Below are 18389 nucleotides of genomic sequence, written 5' to 3'. Positions count from 1 at the left end.
ACTAGCAGATGGAAGAGCTCTCTCTCTCTCTGTGTCTTTCCCTCTCTGTCTTTCAAATAAAATAAATCTTTTTTTAAAAAAAAGAAATTCTAAAGAGCTCAGATATCCAAGCAAAAAAGCATCAAAATTAGGAAATATTTGGAATTTAATAAAATTATATAAACAAGACATACTCACATTGTGCAGATATAGAGAAGCAACTGCTTTGGAAAAGTTACAGCAGCCCTGCTTCTTTTTCAGTAAAAGAAATGTCTTAATCAATGACCTAAGCTTCCACTTTATGAAACTAAAAACAGAATAACACCAACTTGAGAAATAAAGAAAAAATGAAATAATTACTGTAAGAGTGGACATTAGTAAAAACGAGAACAGAAAAATAGAAAAATTCATGAAATAAAAAAACTGGATTTTTGAAAAAATTAATTCAATGTAAAAATCTTTAGTCAGACTAACAAGGTAAAATGAAAGACACATATTATAACTATAAGGATTGGAAAAGAGGAGAGATTATTGTAAGAAAATGCTTATGGTTTATTTTCGAACAGCATGACCAGCCTTAGTCCGGTCATAACATAGACCTCCAGCTTATAGTAGTGTGGTTTTAGAACAAAGTGTGACTGAGGCCGGCGCCGTGGCTCAATAGGCTAATCCTCCGCCTGTGGTGCTGGCACCCCAGGGTTCTAGTCCCCGTCAGGGTGCTGGATTCTGTCCCAGTTGCTCTTCTTCCAGTCCAGCTCTCTGCTGTGGCCCGGGAGTGCAGTGGAGGATGGCCCGAGTGCTTGGGCCCTGCACCTGCATGGGAGACCAGGAGGAAGCACCTGGCTCCTGGCGCCGGCCACAGTGGCCATTGGGGGTTGAACCAACAGAAAAGGAAGACCTTCCTCTCTGTCTCTCTCTCTCTCACTTTCCACTCTGCCTGTCAAAAACAAACAAACAAAAAACCAACAAATTGGGACTGTAACAGATCTTCTCATACAAGGCCTGTGCCATAGTCCCAAGCAATCCTCATCCCCCTCCTGCTTGCCCAGCAACTGGTCTGGGCACCAAATCACCTGCCCAGTCTTAGGCAACATTAAGAAGATTGTGACTTCCAAAGTACTCAGCCAATGAGGAACTGGGGGAAGGGACCTGAGCCCTGGAAGGGAGCAGAGTTCTTGGTTCCTGTCTCAGGGGTACCTGCCACCAGACACCCACCCTGCAAGGTCATGGACAGAGCCTTGCTTCTTGCATTCTTCGTGTGTCTGAGCCCATTGTTTTGTGGAAAGGTGGTCTCAGGTGGGTTTATCCCCCACAAATACTACATATCTTACAAGAATTAAAAGAATAATCATTGGTACTAAAAAAAAAAAAACTGCAACAGATTGCCAATTTAGGTGAAATGGAGGACAAATTCCTAGAAAGGCCCAAACTTGTGCAAAAACTCAGCTCAAAATCAAATAGAGGATTCCAAGATGGCAGAACAGGGGAAGGGTGTACTGCTCTCAGCTAGGGGAAAATAGGAAAAGAAAAAAAAAGTGGAGGAAGTGTAGTCTCAGGGGAGAGTTAGAGAGAAAACTGCAGTGGAAACTCTACATCCGGACTGGAACTGGTGCTCCTATAGGATGCTGGGGCTGCAGGCGGGGGCTCAAACTACTACACCACAGTGCCCGCCGCTGTCTGCAACTTTCCAACATATAAACCTCCTGGAGCTATCCACCTTCACAGGCGACTTTTCTCAAACATCTCAGGAAGAGATCATTTCAGGGCTACACACATGTTTATGGGCTATCGTAGAGAAGAGGCATTTTCCAAGATGTCTTTTTTGAGACCAGCCATACACTGAAATCAGAAAAGACATTCAAGAAATAAATCTACAGACTGTGTTTCTTGTGAACATAGGGGCAATGATCCTTGAAAAAAAAATCAGTAAATAGAACCCTATAAAATGTAAAAAGAATGATAAAACATGATAATAAAATGTTGAACAGTCAAAAATCTATTGGTGTAACTCATCACATTAATGGACTAAGTAAAAATATGATAATCCATATACATATAGAAAAATTCTAACAGATTTCATCCTCAATTCGGGATAAAATCTTCCACTGGAGCAGAAACCTAAAAACAAGCAAAGCAAGCATGAAACTAATATAAAATTCATGGTGAAAGACAATGCTTTCTCACTACACACACAGAACAACAATGTCTACTCTCTTCATTCCAATTCAACATCATATTGGAAATAGTAGAAAATGTCACAACGATGGCAAAGAACTAGAAAGAATTGAGTTTGGAAAGGAAGACACAAAACTGTCTCTTTGTGCATGACAGGATTGTCTATGTAGAAAATCCTGAAATACATTCAAGAAAAAATTCTAAGATCCAGTAAATGAATTTAGCAAGGTTTCAGGTTACTAGCAGAAAATTTTAAAAATCAATCATGTCTATCTCACTGTCAATAAAAATCACACACCAATAAAAATCATCTATTTTCAATGACACCAGTAAGAAAGATACTCAGTGTAAATCTTAAAAATTATATGCAAGGCACACACACACACACACACATATATGAAATTCAGATAAATGTGGAAGACATAAACAGATGGAGAGACACGTAGGGTTCAATAACTGGAACACTCAACATTGTTAAGATTTCAGTTGTCAGTTCTAAAATTGATCTATCCTTGCAGGAAATTCCAATAAAATCTCAGGAGGATTTTAATTTATTTATTTAAAAACTTTTTTTCTTTTTATTTGAAAGAGGGGAGAGAGAGAAGGAGAGTTTTTACCATGAACTTGTTCACTTCCCAAATGCCTACAACAGCTGGGGCTGATGCAGGCTGAAAGCCAAGAGTCCAGAACTCAGTCAAGTCTCCAACATGGCTGGCAGGGACCCAAGTACTTTAACCATCATCCGTTGCAAGCCAGGGTGCACACAAGCAGGAAGTGGGAACTGAAAGTGGAGCTGAGGCTCCGAACCAGGCACTCCAACACGGGATGTGAGCAACCCAGTGACCTCCCTACCACGATGCCAAATGCCTGCTACAGGAGCATTTGTAGTAGACCTTAATAAACTGACTTTATCATTTAGATGGAAAAAATTGGACCAGAATAACCAAAACAATTTTGAAATAAAGCAAACTTGTACTTCAAAGGGAAAGTAGTATTGGAGAAAGGATAACAGAAATGTGATAGAAAGGGGAGTCCTATGAAATAGACTCACACACATTTATTTTCTACAAAACTACACAGTGTTGTGATGGAAAAGATATAAGCATCTGTGGAAAACTAAATGAAAATATGCTTAAAAATTAGCAAAAAACCTGGATCATTATCTTGGTCCCTATAGAAAACTAACTCTAAATGAATCAGTAGCCTACAAGTGAAACCCAAAGCTATACAACAGTTAAAAGACAAAATCGGATGAAATTCTTATGATTGTGTTTAGGCAGAGATTTTCTGTCTATGATACTGAAAGCATGATCTACATAGGAAAATATCTGATAAATTGGATTTGAGCTAAAGAACCTCTATTCTTCAAATTTAAGGTGAACAGAATTAAAAATATAAGTACAGACTGGGAGAAAACATTTATAAATTCCATATCTGAGAAAATATTTTCAGCTGGAATATTTGAACATCTCTTAAATAATGAAACAAACAACAGTAAAATTGGGACAAAGGATTTGAGTAGATGCTCTTCTAACCAACACCTGCAGCTGGGCAATTAAAGCATAACCATAGTCAAGACCATTGCCTGTCAGAGAAATAGAAATGAATCCCACAGTGAAATAATGCTACATAACCTTTCAGAATGCGCAAAAATCTTTTAAAACACAATAGTTCATTTTAATTTAAAACTGATATTATCAGGAGCTATAGCTCATAGACAATGGACCTCTATTATTATCATCAGTGCAAATGATATGGTCACTTTGAAGAACAGTTGGGCAGTTTATCTGGTTAAACATATATTGAACACGCCACCCAACCATCCCCATTCCTAAAATGTTTACAAAAGGGAATTTTAAAATACATGCACAGGCAAACTTGTGTGCAAAGGTTTTAGTGTCTTTTTTCATAAATGACAAATTCTGAACACAACATTTTAGAAAATAAATAACAGTTGTTCATCCATACAATAGAATATTTTAGCAATATAAAGGAATAGCTTCCTAGCCTATTACCACAGGCACTTCAAAACTGAGATTAAAAGATTAGGAGGCAGCATTCTTTTACATTGCCTTTGACTGCAGGGAAATTTCCAAGGACTTTTCACTGTTTTTGACCTGATTAATCAAACTTTTGAGCTCTAAAAATGCTCAATGCAAAAAGTGGACCATAGTCCATGTTTTTTGACAGCCTCCCCTTATAATCCCAACAATTAACAAGTTTCTGCTTTATCTTTTCCGAGAGGTTCTCTGCCTAAGCCAAGTCTGATCTTCAACTTCAAGGATCCGCAAACAGCCCTGGGAATTTAGGTGGCTGGTAGTCATCACCTTGAATATATTAAGTTGCTTTTAGTGCTGGCATTCAGGAGTGCCAGAGACATTTGGGCCTCCTCTTCCATTATTTTGTGGAAACAATTCAGAATAAAAATTCCACACTACTTGCATTTTTTCCCTTACGAGAGTCCTCTCTTTTTTTCTATAATTCTTTAAAATATGTATACTAAATGTATAGTACAATTTTATATCATTATCAATTTATTTCCAGCTTCAAGAAAAACACATGGATGTGAAATCAACTGGTAATAAATACCTTCACCAAATATACTTTTACATTGTTCAGGTGGACTAATGCATGATCCATCAACACAGATCCATTGATTTTCACCGCATGAATGCCCATTCTGAACAACAACGTTGGCCGGACATAAGGCAGATGTTCCATTGCAATATTCAAAGAGATCACATTCGCCCACAGGAGCCCTACATGATTGTCCTCTTGCCCTAAACTGGTGAGGGGAGGCAGATGGTATTGAATAAAGCAGGATGTGAACATATAAGCATCATAAAGAATCATAATTTTTCTGCTGCAGACAACAGAAAGGCTTTAAAAAGCACTTACAGTGCAATTTTCACAGCACTCGCCCTCCGCACACTGTGAACCAACTTCTAGCCTGCACGTGGCGGAATTACAGCATACCGGTTCGGCACGGCCACACTCCTGAAAAGTAAATGAAATACCCTCAAGGACCTGCCAACTCTTATAGACGTTGGATAGGCATTTCACAGATGGAAACATATTACTTATAGATGCCTAACTCACATGCTGGCAAACAGAAAAACAGAGCCACTTACATACTTACCATACATTAACTGACTGCCTTCCAAGTGACACATCTTGTATTTTCTCTATTCCTAGAGATCTGGCTGTGTCAGTAATAGGATTCCCTGAAGCCCTGGAATTCATTATTGCTAAGACATTGAGAAGATTTCTGGCTCTTGCAGACAAATAAATGCTTAAATACATGATGTGGAATAAACAGAAATGATGTTTTAAATATTTCATTGCAGCGACTTGCTCTTTCTTGATCCTTCTGAATCTACTATAAACCTCAACATTTTATGGGCTATTGTAGGCTTCTTTAATTTTTAATTGTTTTAATATGATATTATTTTTGAAGGAGACTGAAATGATCATCTTTACTTCATTTGCTCATATTTTATTATGCCTCATTTTATACTATAATTCTTCTATGTCAGGTGAAGGTGCTTTAAAAAGTTCTATGATCATAGTTAATAAAAGCAACAGGTAAGGAAGGAGAAGCCTGGATAGATAGTGCATTCAGATACACATACTTTTCTTCATTCCCAAGATTTAAAGTAGGATTAGTTGGGGGAAAATGTCAATAATTTGCATAAAAATAAATCATGAATTTCAGTAGTCTCAATACAAGTTCCAGCAAGACATTCACTAGGAAATACTAAATTTTCAGTACTTTTCATAGCTATTTCACTGAGTAAAGTTCATTGCTACTGCTAACTATATGGAATCTTAGAGGAGAAAGCTGTATCACAGTGGTTTAGTATTCAATTAGATGACACTTAATGGAGCTAAGACAAGACACACTACTGTCAAAATTTAGTAGAGACTTAGACGCTGTTTGTATTCAAGACAAACCAAGCAAGATGGTGGGGAATTTCTTAAAAAATTTATCACCTATTATGGATCTAAGAACCCACTTTGATGTCAGGAGGGTAGTCACCCATGCCCCTGCCCCTGCAGTAGAATATATTGACTGATTGAACTCCGCTCACATCTTAATTCTGGCCTCCACCACTCACGGCGAGTCTCCCCCCAACTCCATTTCCCGTTTCATTACCTTCATCTCTCTTCACTCAGATTCCTTTAGTACGTCAGCTTTATTTAAAATTTCTGCCGTTTGGAAAAACAAGCTTCATTGTATATGTTCCAAATATTTCTGACTTAAATACTGACCTGAATTAAAGTGTGTTTCCTATATTTTCTTGGGGGCACAGTGAAAGCTTTTCATCTATTTTTCTGACTGGCAGAAGATTTTTAAGTTAAAAAAGAAATACCACGAAGCAAAACACTAAGTGGAAGAGAGTAAACCTCGGTCAACTCAGTTACAGGATTAACGACCTTGAAGTCTACCCATATGACAGAGTAGAAGGTTGTTCGTTATCAGGTCCTGGAAGGAGGAAGAAGTGGGAGCATGACCACTCGGAGCACTAAGTGGAAATTACGCAAGTTGTGCAGGATGAAGAAGTTCTGGAGACCTAGTACAATAACGTCACCAGAGTTAATGATGCTGTGGTGTATTCTTGAAATTTGCCAATATCCTAAGTGTTCTCACCAAGAAAATTTAAAAAGAAGGCACTGAGTTTACAGATATGTTACTTACCCTGATTGTGGTAAATATTGAGCAACATATACATTCATTAAATCATCAAGTTGTACACAGTAAATATATACAATAAAGCTGGAGTGAAAAATCAAATTACCTGTCTGTGTAATTTACAAATCATGGAGTCTGTACAACAAGATAGAATTGCAATTGGTTTGTTGTGATCCCTATATCTCTTCCTAAAGGCCCTCACAGGAAAGTGAATTTGACAAACGAAAAGCAAGGAAAGTACGCCACTACAAAGACTAACAATTTCTGATGCAATTGTGGCAAATATTCCTTCAAATTAGCACCAACCTCTGCTGTCCCACAGTCACACATTTCTCCTGCTTCCACTATTGAATTACCACAAACGGCATCCTGCTTGTAAAATGGCTCTAAGCGTGGCAGATTTTGAAGACACTGGGACTTCTGCTTCGAAATAAAACGTGAAAAATCTTCCATGCTGCAGTTACTAAAGCTCTTCATGCCGCTGGAGTGACTAAAAACACATCAAACTTCAATTTTTATATATGTATTTCCATCAATGGCCTATGTTCAGAATAAAACTATGTAGTAGCCATCCATAACAAAACTACTGCTCAGTTTCCCCACTGTCAAGATGTTCATTCCATGTGCACAGAAAGTCCACCTTGCAAGCGTTTACATTAAATATTTCGTAGGCATAACTATGCAGTACCAGTCATTAACTCTTAGCTCTCGTTTTAGCCCCTCCCTTACAAAGGGCTTTGCTTGGTCCTTCCTTTTCCTGTTATCACTTCTAAATGTTGGAATACCCCTGTATTAATAAAAGGGACCAGGTTTTTCTTTCTTTCTCTATTTATTCATAGGCAATTTTATTCAGCTCTCAAGTTTTAAATATCACATCTGACAGCTCAGATATCTGTATCTCAAACTGAAACTTATCATCTGACTCCAGAATCTAATATCTGATCTTTCACTTCGTGTTTCTTTTTGGACTCATCTCCTAGATGCCTTAACTTTAAATTCCCTAAACTCTTAATGCCTCTCCCCCAAACCCTGTCCACCACAAAAGACAGCATGGTATTTTAGAATGTGGATTCTGGAAATCAATTCAAATGAGTACCAGTTTGGGTTCTGTACTTACAGGTTATATTTCCTTATTAAAAGTATTATATCATGGGGCCTGCGCTGTGGTGCAGCAGGTTAACGCCCTGGCCTGAAGCACCGGCATCCCATATGGGCACCGGTTCTAGTCCTGGCAGCTCCTCTTCCAATCCGGCTCTCTGCTATGGCCTGGGAAAGCAGTAGAAGACGGCCCAAGTCCTTGGGCTCCTGCACTCACGTGGGAGACCCAGAAGAAGCTCCTGGCTCCTGGCTTTGGATCAGCGTAGCTCCAGCTGTTGCGGCCAATTGGGGAGTGAACCAACAGGCGGAAGGTCCCCCCCCCCCACCTCTCCTCTCTGTGTAACTCTGACTTTCAAATAAATAAATAAATAAATCTTTTTTAAAAAGTATTATATATATATATTCACACACACATTTCAGTGGTAGATGTAATTTCCATATGAGAGAGCAAATGTGACTTTTTTTTTTTTTTTTTTTTTTTTTTTATTTGAGAGGGAAGGAAAGAGAGAGAGAAACAGAGCACTCCCATCTGCTGATTCACTCCCCAAAGACATGAAATGGCCAGAGCCAGGCTGGGGCTGAAGCCAAAGACAGGAACACAATCTAGACCTCCCACGTTGGTGGTAGGAGCTCACTTCCTTGGACCAACACTGCTGCCTTTCAGAGTCTTCACTGGTGGAAAGCTGGAGTCAGAAGTGGGAGTGGGAGTTGAACCTAGGTACTCTGATGTGGGTGCAGGCATCTTACATGCGAGGCCACATCCACTCCAGGTGTGACATTTGATAACAAGTGATATTTATATAGAAATGAAACATGGTCACTGGAATTTATATTTTGGTCTGAGGTCATCAGTTGTAATAGATATTTGGCCATTATTTAACAGCTGAAACTTTCTTAAAATAAATATACCAAAATTATCTCAATATAAACTGCATATGTAAAGTATGAAAGTCAAGCATCTTACATTGCTTCTGGGTTCATTATGCAGACAGATCCTGGGCACTTGCACTTGTTAATGTCATCATAGGCTATCCCCATACTAAGGCTCAGTAACTGAGCTAAAATAATTGCAAGTGATTCCAGACTTATGGTTCTAGGATGCTGAAACAAAACAAATGGACATGCACACATTATGGGAGGCATTTTATTTACTGGGAGAACAAAGTAATTAATAAAATGGTATATAATAAAATGGAATAGAGGCATCTAATATGTTATCCACAGAAATGTCATCTATGTTACCTAACTTAATTTGTTATAGGTCTTAATATAAATATAAGAAAAATAGAAACTGAAGTTTTAAATTCCCAGGAGTAGGATGGCTGGATCATATGGTAGTTATCTGTGCCCTCATGTCCATTGCAGTCAATTCACAATAGCTAAGATATGGAATCAACCCAGATGTCCAGCAACTGAAAACTGGATAAATAAATTACGGCATACATACACTATGGAGTACCACTCAGCTGTTAAAAAAATCCAAAAAAATGGATGCAATAAGCCATTCTCAATGAGACGATATCATATGCTTTCCCTGATCTGGGGCATCTAGTAGAGTACCTAAAATGTAATGTATTAAAGTGAAATGGACATTTGGAGATTTGATGATTGTTTACAGCCCTTGTCTCTTCTGTTGAGGAACAGTGTTTCTTTCTTCATACTATTTGTTGAACTCTTTTACTTAGTATAGAGTTAACCTTATGGTCATTAAGCAAACTGAAGGTAGATCTCTGTAAAAATTAAGAGTGGGAATGGGAGAGAGGGGAGGAAGAAGTGTTGAAGCATGGGTGGGAGGGAGGGAGTTATCAACCATGACCCTAAAACTGTATATACAAAATACATGAAACTTGTATAACTTAAATAAAATTTTTTAAAAAAGAAAATGACGTTTTACTAAAATGTAAATGGATGACTCATTTAGTAGCTTCACACCAACAAAAAGTTGTGCTAGTAACTTGTTAACAATATGTATATATAACAACAGTTGAATTGGAGCAGGGTTGGGACTTGAACCCAGGTACAGGCATCACAAGTGGTATCTTTAGTGCTATAGCCAAGGTCTGTATGAGTAAATGGTTTTTAAATTCATACATTAGCCCACTGAATTAATTTACATTATGGTGATAATTGTCTGATAGTAAGAATGCCACCTTCAGGGTCAGTGGTGGGGTGTAGTGGGTAGTGTTGTATATGACACTGGCATCTCGTATGGGCTCCAGCTCTTGTCCCAGCTGCTCCACTTCTGATCCAGCTCCCTGCTCATGGCCTAGGAAAACAGTGGAAGATGGTCCAAGTGCCTGGGCCCTTGCATCCACATGAAAAAACTGGAAGAAGCTCCTGGCTCCTGGCTTCAGCTTGGTCCAGCCCTGGCCATTTTGGCCACCTGGGGAATAAGCCAGTGGATGGAGATCTCTCTCTCTGTAACTCTTTCAAAATAAACAAATAATTTATTTTAAAAAAGGAAAAGAATGCTATGGCTGGCTCTGTGGCATAGCTGGTAAAGCTGCCACCTACAATGCTCGCATCCTTTATGGGCACCAGTTCAAGTCCTGGTTGCTCCACTTCCAATCCAGCTGCCTGCTAATAGACCTGAGAGAAGAGCAGAAGATGGATCAAGTGCTTGGACCTTGGCACCCATGTGGAAAACCTGGAGGAAGCTCCTGGTTCCTGCTTCAGCCTGGCCATTGTAGCCATTTGGGGAGTGAACCAGTGGATGGAAGACCGCTCTCTCTCTGTGTAACTCTGCCTTTCAAATAAGTAAATAAATAAATGCTGACTTTCTACAGTTGTTTGAACTACATTTATATATATATATATATTATATGTATTATATGTATTATATATACATATATCATTATATGTATTATATATACATATAATAGATGTATTATATGTATATTACCTATAATATGTACATTCTATGTACATATATTATATACATATATATGTATATACACTTATATATATGTATATATATATCAATATACTTACATCATTTTCAAAATACTTATTTCTTTTTGTGAAAGTAATATTATTATAGAAAATGTTTAGATGGTTTTTCTATTTGCATTGAATTTAAAGGCAGAGAGAGAGACAGAGACAGAGAGATCCTCTGTCTACCACTTTACTCCCCAATTCCTCTGACAGTCTGGACTAGGCAAGGCGAAAGCCAGGAGTCCACAATGCCATCTGGGTTTCCCACATGGGTGATAGTGACCCAAGTATTTGAGCCATCACCTACTACTTCCCAGTGTACACACGAGCAGGAAGCTGAATCTGAAGCAAAGGAGCTGGGACTCAACGGAGGTACTCTGATATGGGCATCCCAAGTGTCAACTTAACCTGCTGCGCCACTACGCCCACCCCAATCAGTGTACCATGTTCATTTCTTTCTCTCTCTCTCTCTCTCTCTCTCTCTCTCTCTCTCTTGTTTCCTGTTACTATCTATAGCTTAGCAAGATGGAAATAAAGCATCCAATAAATTTCAAGTGCATTTTCTCCTTTATTTCCTATCTTCTTACTAGAACTTACATATGTTCTGATCCTTCCTTTCATTGCATGATAGAATAAAAAAATGGTTTTATATCTGAGATGCCATTTCTCTACATTCTATTTGTGACAGTCTCGCTTTGGATTTCTACTTGCCATCTGGGGTTGCCTATATATAAGACCCCAAAGACTAGTGTCTTAAGGAACAGAAATTTATCTTCTCACAGTTCTGTAAGTCCAAGTGGAGATGTCAGAAAGGTTGGTTTCTGGTGAGGTGGTTCCTTTCTAAACTGTAGAAGACTACCTTTTTCCTGTGTTGCTCCCATAACTTTTCTGTGTGCACATGCAAAGTGCTGTCTCCGGTGTCTTGGGGGAGACAATTCTGTCCATGGCTGCCTGTGACATCCACATCCTATACTGAAGTGCATGAGTTTGAGTCCTGGTTCTCTCCATAGCAGTTGAGTTTGAAAAAGATTTGGGCTGGAATATGAGAATTTCCTACAAGATATTGTTATTATGGTCTGCTGTGAAAATTGAAGGCTCTTAAAAAGTTCATGGAAAATGGGTGTTAAAAAAAACAATGCAAGCATTTCAAGAACTTTTTGGACCAAAATAAACTTATCAAACTTTTTATGGAGTGAGCATTTTGTGTATTGATTAAAAATGTTGCTTGGAATACCCACATCCTATATTTGGAGTACATAGGTTCGAGTCCTGGCTCTCCTCCTGATTCTAGTTCCTGTTAATGCAGATTCTGGGAGACAGCTGGTGATGGCTGAAGTAGCTGAGATCCTGTCATCTACATGAGACATCCAGATGGAGTTCCTGGCTCCTGTCGCTAACCTGGCACAGACCCAGCTGTCCTAGGAATTTGGGAAATGAAGAGTGAAGCAGCAGATGGGAGATTTCGCGCGCGCGCTCTCTCTCTCTCTCCCTGCCTTTCAAATAAAAAATAAACAAATCTTATTTTTTAATTCTAATTTTTATGAACTTTTTGAAGTAATCTTGCAAAGTGAGCCAAAAGCAAAATTATATTTCACACTGGATTTTTAATTAAATTTTAGTAAGAGCCAAGACTTTAAAATATCTATATTTTCATATTCAAGAGAGACAGGGAGGGAGAGAGAGAACTATCTCCCATCTGTTGGTTCATCCCCAAAATGGCACCGAGCCAGTGTGAAGCCAGGAGCCCAGAACTCCATCCCGGTTTCCTATGTGGGTGGCAGGGGCTCAAGCACTTGAACCATCACAGTTGCCTGCCAGGGTTTACATTGGTGGGAATCTGGAACAGAAGCAGAGCCAACACTTGAATCTAGGCTCTCTGATACATGGGACGCAGGCCACCAAAGGACTTTCTTAACTACTGCATAGAATGCCATCCAACACTGGATTGTTGTGAAAAAATTATGTCATGGCAAGAATTATAGCACAGAAGACAAATTTCTTCTGGCGCACGACACATGATGAAGACAATAGCTGTCAAATAGAGCAGGTAGCATTTATCAAGGCTCCCTGTGTGCCAAACACCAGAAAGTGACAAACAAGTAGGTATTTGTTGAGGAAACAAATGATTACTTTTTATAAAGGTGCATAACACATGATTCCCTTTGTCATTATATTTTTATATTTTATAGTTACATTTTATATTTTGTAATTACATTTTTATAAATGTGCCTAAGTTTTGGAAAAACTTTTAGTCTCTCATTTTAGGAGTCAGATTTTAATAGGTGCTTCTTCGTTCTGCAGTTTATTCCACCCATTAATTAATGAGAGAACCCACAAGATGTTAAAAGAAATTGAAAGAGCATTTGAGAAACTAGGCATGCATTAATAAAGAAAGGTTAAAATAGGATTTCAGGATTGGATACAATACTTATCATTTGCTTCAACATCTTTTTAAAGATTGCCAAGAGCATCACTTTTTTCTTAAGAAGACAATTCCCATGGCATGTTTCATGAAATTTCGCTTTCCCCCATAATTCTCTCCATATCAGCACAGAATACGAGTTCTTATTTGATATTGATCTATCTTCCCTCCCTCTACTCTAGTTCCAGCTACTTTTCATATCAAGACAACATTAATTTATTCATTCTTCTTTGTATAATCTTCATAGATTTTCATGGATTTAAGGGATTTCTATAAATGTGTTCTCAATGTGAGTAATGTATTTGACAAAGCTTATGAGATCTCATATGCTGGAAAATATTTTTATTGTATCTTATATTCAAATTAAATTTTTTGAAGATATGAATTATAACTTCACAGTACTTTCCTTTTATATATGAAGGATAAAGTCTTTTTGTATCCAATCTGACTTTTCTGGCTAAGAAACTTCTTATCCTACTTTTTCCTTCCTGGAAACATAGCAGGATTTCTTTGTATGAGATACTTTCATTTCCTTGTTTCATGACAGTTTAGCTCTTCCTTTTGACTTTCTACATACCCTTCCCAGCTCCCCTCACATGCTGAAGCACTTGGGTGGAAGTTGAAACTCCACTAGGGGCTTCCTCGCACAAGCACTTGGCTCACCTGGTGGTGGCTGGACTTAGCGTTCTGGGTAAGTCATGCTGTGAAATTTATCTTTGTTTTCTCTTTAGCAATTTTCTTGGGCATTTAAATATTTATTTCCATTACTTCTAATACGTAGACATTGCATTGCCACTTCTATTTCAATTGTCTATTTCTTTTAATTTTTCTTTCGTCTTTCCCATGATCTTTTCTGCTGTCTTCTGGGAGAGGTCCTAATTCTGATTTTCCTGTTTCATAATTTATACATTAGTGTATCAATGCTATATTTGAAAATTTAGCATGATCATTATAATTTCCATGCCTGTTTCCAACTAGTCTTTTTCTATGCTAGCATATACTTTATTTTGTTTGAAATTTCTGCTTTATAACTACTAATACTTCTGCTTAAAGTAGATGGGTCACTTAGTATGTTTTATTTTCTTGAGGATGTTTACTACTCAGTCTAAAGAGTTCCGTTCGTGAATGTATATCCAAGTAAATGAGGTCAACAGATAAATATGTGATGCATTAAAATCATTAAGACCCAGCCCTAATGCGTTAGTCCTCATAAGTTTAAGGAGACTTGAGTGGATGAGCCTCAGGGTGAAGAGGTGCAGACATCAAAAATAATTTGCTATGCTAAATTAAATAAGCCAAATATGGAAGGACAAATACTGTGGGATTTAACTTATTTGTAGAGTCTGAAACAGCTAAACTCAGACAAGCAAAGTGTAGAACTATGGTGGCCAGTGCTGAGAAATCAGGGAAATATTGGTTGAGAGGCACAACTCTTCAGTTATAAGATGAATAAGTTCTGGTGATTTAATGCATGCCATAATGACTATAGTTGATCACACTGTACTGCTTATTTGAATTTGGACAAGAGAACAGATTTTAAGTGCTCTCACCACACACACACACACACACACAAATGAGATGTCTTAATTATAGTAATCATTACACTATATATATTATACAATCTAAAATAATTTTGGTGTATACCTCGAGCAGATCCAATTTTTATCATTCATTTAAATATTTTAAAATTTAAAAATCATATGCCAATCATATGAGACCTTGCTTCTATTCAATTAAAACTGCTTGGTTTGTGGTTTCACATTCCAACTTTCAGCGAGCAGTGCTTTTGTGAGGTTACGGTCCCTAAACTGCCTGTCCTAGGCCTGGAGTTTAGGGAGAGAGGGTCATGGGGATTCAAGCATGGGAGGGCAGAGCTCTAACTATTTCCTTCAACACCTCACCCCCATGGACATTGGCCGCTGCTGATTTTAGAAGCATGCAGGGCTGAGAAGAATACTAGAAAAGATTTTCTTCAATCGCCCCTTTACGCCACAGGGACCATTCTCCTTTGCCCGCAAGCCACACACTTTCCAGGACACTCTGCACTGCCTTCCTCTTGATCGTCAGCCTGCCATTGGACAGAAAAAGCTCTGCTCACTCCTTGGTAAACAGGGGAGGTCATGCTCCATGTGAGAATCTTAGGGTTTCTTAGTGTTGCTCGTTATTGTTTAAGTCAACCAAATTCTGCCTTTTGAGACTAGGTAAGTCACTTGCCCACAGATACAAGCCACATTTCCCAAGTGATAACTTAATGAATTTTAAAGGTAAATTTTTGCTCCATTGGATTGATTCATCCCCCTTATATCTTTGCTTGGCTTTACTTGTTCATTGGTCATTGAAATAGGCTTACCATGCATTACCTCTCTGAAACACCAGCAGACACTGTACACACACACAAATCATGCAAAAAAAAAAAAAAATCAAGTTCTATTTGCCAGAATAATCACAGCATTACAAGTCACTACTTGTAATATACAAGTTAATATATATATATAATATGTATATAATACAGAAGTATAATATATATGTCACTACTTATAACAAAAACACACTAGTTTTAGATACAGTAAGATTTTCTACTAAAGTCAATAATGTCAATAAGGGCATTTAACTCTGGTATTCTCCACCTATATCCTACAAAGCATCTTAAGGCACTTGATGTATGGTTTCAAATGTTTTATTTTAACCTGGTTCATAATTATGTTAGATACATAATTATTATATAAAATATAAACTTTTTTTAAAATCTTTTTTAAATTTTTTTTTTGACAGGCAGAGTGGATAGTGAGAGAGAGAGACAGAGAGAAAGGTCTTCCTTTTTGCCGTTGGTTCACCCTCCAATGGCCGCAGCGGCCGGCGCATCGCGCTGATCCGAAGCCAGGAGCCAGGTGCTTCTCCTGGTCTCCCATGCGGGTGCAGGGCCCAAGCACTTAGGCCATCCTCCACTGCCTTCCCAGGCCATAGCAGAGAGCTGGCCTGGAAGAGGGGCAACCGGGATAGAATCCGGCACCCCAACCGGGACTAGAACCCGGTGTGCCGGCACCGCAAGGCAGAGGATTAGCCTGTTGAGCCACGGCGCAGGCCCTAAAATATAAACTTTAAATTAAAATAAAAAAATAAAATAAATGACTTACTTATTTTAATTTAAAGTTTATATTTTAGGGCCTGCGCCGTGGCTCAACAGGCTAATCCTCTGCCTTGCGGCGCTGGCACACCGGGTTCTAGTCCTGGTAGGGGCACCGATCCTGTCCCGGTTGCCCCTTTTCCAGGCCAGCTCTCTGCTGTGGCCAGGGAGTGCAGTGGAGGATGGCCCAAGTGTTTGGGCTCTGCACCCCATGGGAGACCAGGATAAACACCTGGCTCCTGCCATCGGAACAGCGCGGTGTGCCGGCCGCAGCGCGCTACCGCGGCGGCCATTAGAGGGTGAACCAACGGCAAAGGAAGACCTTTCTCTCTGTCTCTCTCTCTCTCTCACTGTCCACTCTGCCTGTCAAAAAAAAAAAAAAATAAGTAAATGACTAAACATTTAGACTATGACAAATTGATGTTTTGTCCAATGAGATAAACATCAATCACTACCTTAATAACTTCCTAAAATGGATAAGTTGAATTGTAAAATCTTATATATATTGAGCTCAGTGAGGATTTCTTAGGGTTTAAACATTTCTGCCAGTATAGGGCCAGTGCTGTGGCGTAGCAGTTGAATCTGCCGCCTGCAGTGTTGGCATCCCATATGGGTGCCAGTTCAAGTCTCGGTTGCTCTGCTTCCAATTCAGCTCCCTGCTAATGTGCCTGGGAAAGTAGCAGAAGATGGATGGCCCAAGTCCTTAGAACCCTGCACCCAAATGGGAGACCAAGAAGAAGCTTCTGCCTCCTGGCTTCTGATCGGCCCGGCTCCAGCCACTGCAGCCATTTGGGGAGTGAACCAGTGGATGGAAGACCTCTCTTTCTGCTTCTGCCTCTGCAACCATGACTTTCAAATAAATCTTAAAAAAACAAAAACAAAAACGAAACACTTCCATACGTAGCAGAGACAAAGCTTCCTAACATAATGCAGATTTTAATATCTATTAATACAATAAAATAAGGACATATTTAACTGTATGCATTCTAGCTACACATTTTAGCCAAGTAAACTAAAATATACCATACCAGAGCAACACCACCACTATAGTTGATATCACACATCTTCCCTTGGAAGGTGGCACCGACATATTTTGCTATTTCTCTGTAACTGAAATTTAATAGCAGATCATAATCATGCAATTTTATAAAACAAAGTACAATCAGTACTGAATTTTCATAACACAGGTTTTGGTTTGATTCTTATTAAATTCACAGATATTTCCACCCTAGTATTTGTGTAACATAGCATAGGCTGTAACTAAATGCTCCCACTTCTTTTGAAAATAATAAAAATAAATTTAAGAAACAAATAATAGACAGTAGATTTTTATCTGGACTTCTGTAACATAACAGAGATTCATTTTATATGGTGTTTTATGTAGTTTTTCACAAACTAAAATGAGTAAAGCCCCACAGATAAAAATGATATAAATAAATAAAATCCCTGGGAGTCAGAAAGCTCAGGCAGTGCAGCCAATGTTGTGGATTCAAGTTCCCTCTAGCCAGAGTCAGCCTGCCAAAGCCATGCAAGAGAGGGCAAGCGGTGGGACAGAGGATAAAAAACATAAAAAATCCAAAAGTTGTGGGAGTTTAAAAAATACCTGAATGTACCAGTTTTGCTCCAAATACAGTGTGTTGTCAAACTTGGTTTTGAATATTTGTCCAGCAAATATGCAGGAACTACATGTTAGTGTAGTTTTAATGATTTTGTGACTATTTTAAAACTTACTTGGTAGGAAAGAAGTTAGCCATCTTTTCCTGAGATTGTCGGGCATGGCCCTTGCCTATTTTCTTTCTGAACTATGGCTTTTTCACTTTTCCTTTGCTGAAATTTTTATTTAATGGAGCCAATATTCTTTGATTATAATGCAAGTTTATATCCTATCTCAAAAACGTTATCTCAAAAATGTCTTTTAAAATTTAAGTTATATATATATGAATAATTTTATCATGTAGAATGTA

General features: G+C 38.5%; 1 protein-coding gene across 1 annotated transcript in view; it reads right to left on the bottom strand.

The window, feature by feature from the left end:
* Positions 1-18389, bottom strand: part of ADAM2 (ADAM metallopeptidase domain 2) — an 80314-nt gene that overhangs the window by 23283 nt on the left and 38642 nt on the right. Inside the window, exons 10-14 of the mRNA XM_062213292.1 lie at positions 17454-17535; positions 8910-9046; positions 7154-7337; positions 5053-5151; positions 4744-4939 (exon numbers count right to left, since the gene is read on the bottom strand). Coding sequence (XP_062069276.1) covers positions 4744-4939; positions 5053-5151; positions 7154-7337; positions 8910-9046; positions 17454-17535 — 698 coding nt within the window. The remainder of the gene's footprint in view (positions 1-4743; positions 4940-5052; positions 5152-7153; positions 7338-8909; positions 9047-17453; positions 17536-18389) is intronic.

The sequence above is a fragment of the Lepus europaeus genome, chromosome 16 (genome assembly GCF_033115175.1).
Source record: "Lepus europaeus isolate LE1 chromosome 16, mLepTim1.pri, whole genome shotgun sequence".
NCBI lineage: Eukaryota > Metazoa > Chordata > Mammalia > Lagomorpha > Leporidae > Lepus > Lepus europaeus.
This window is presented reverse-complemented; position numbering and strand designations above follow the sequence as displayed.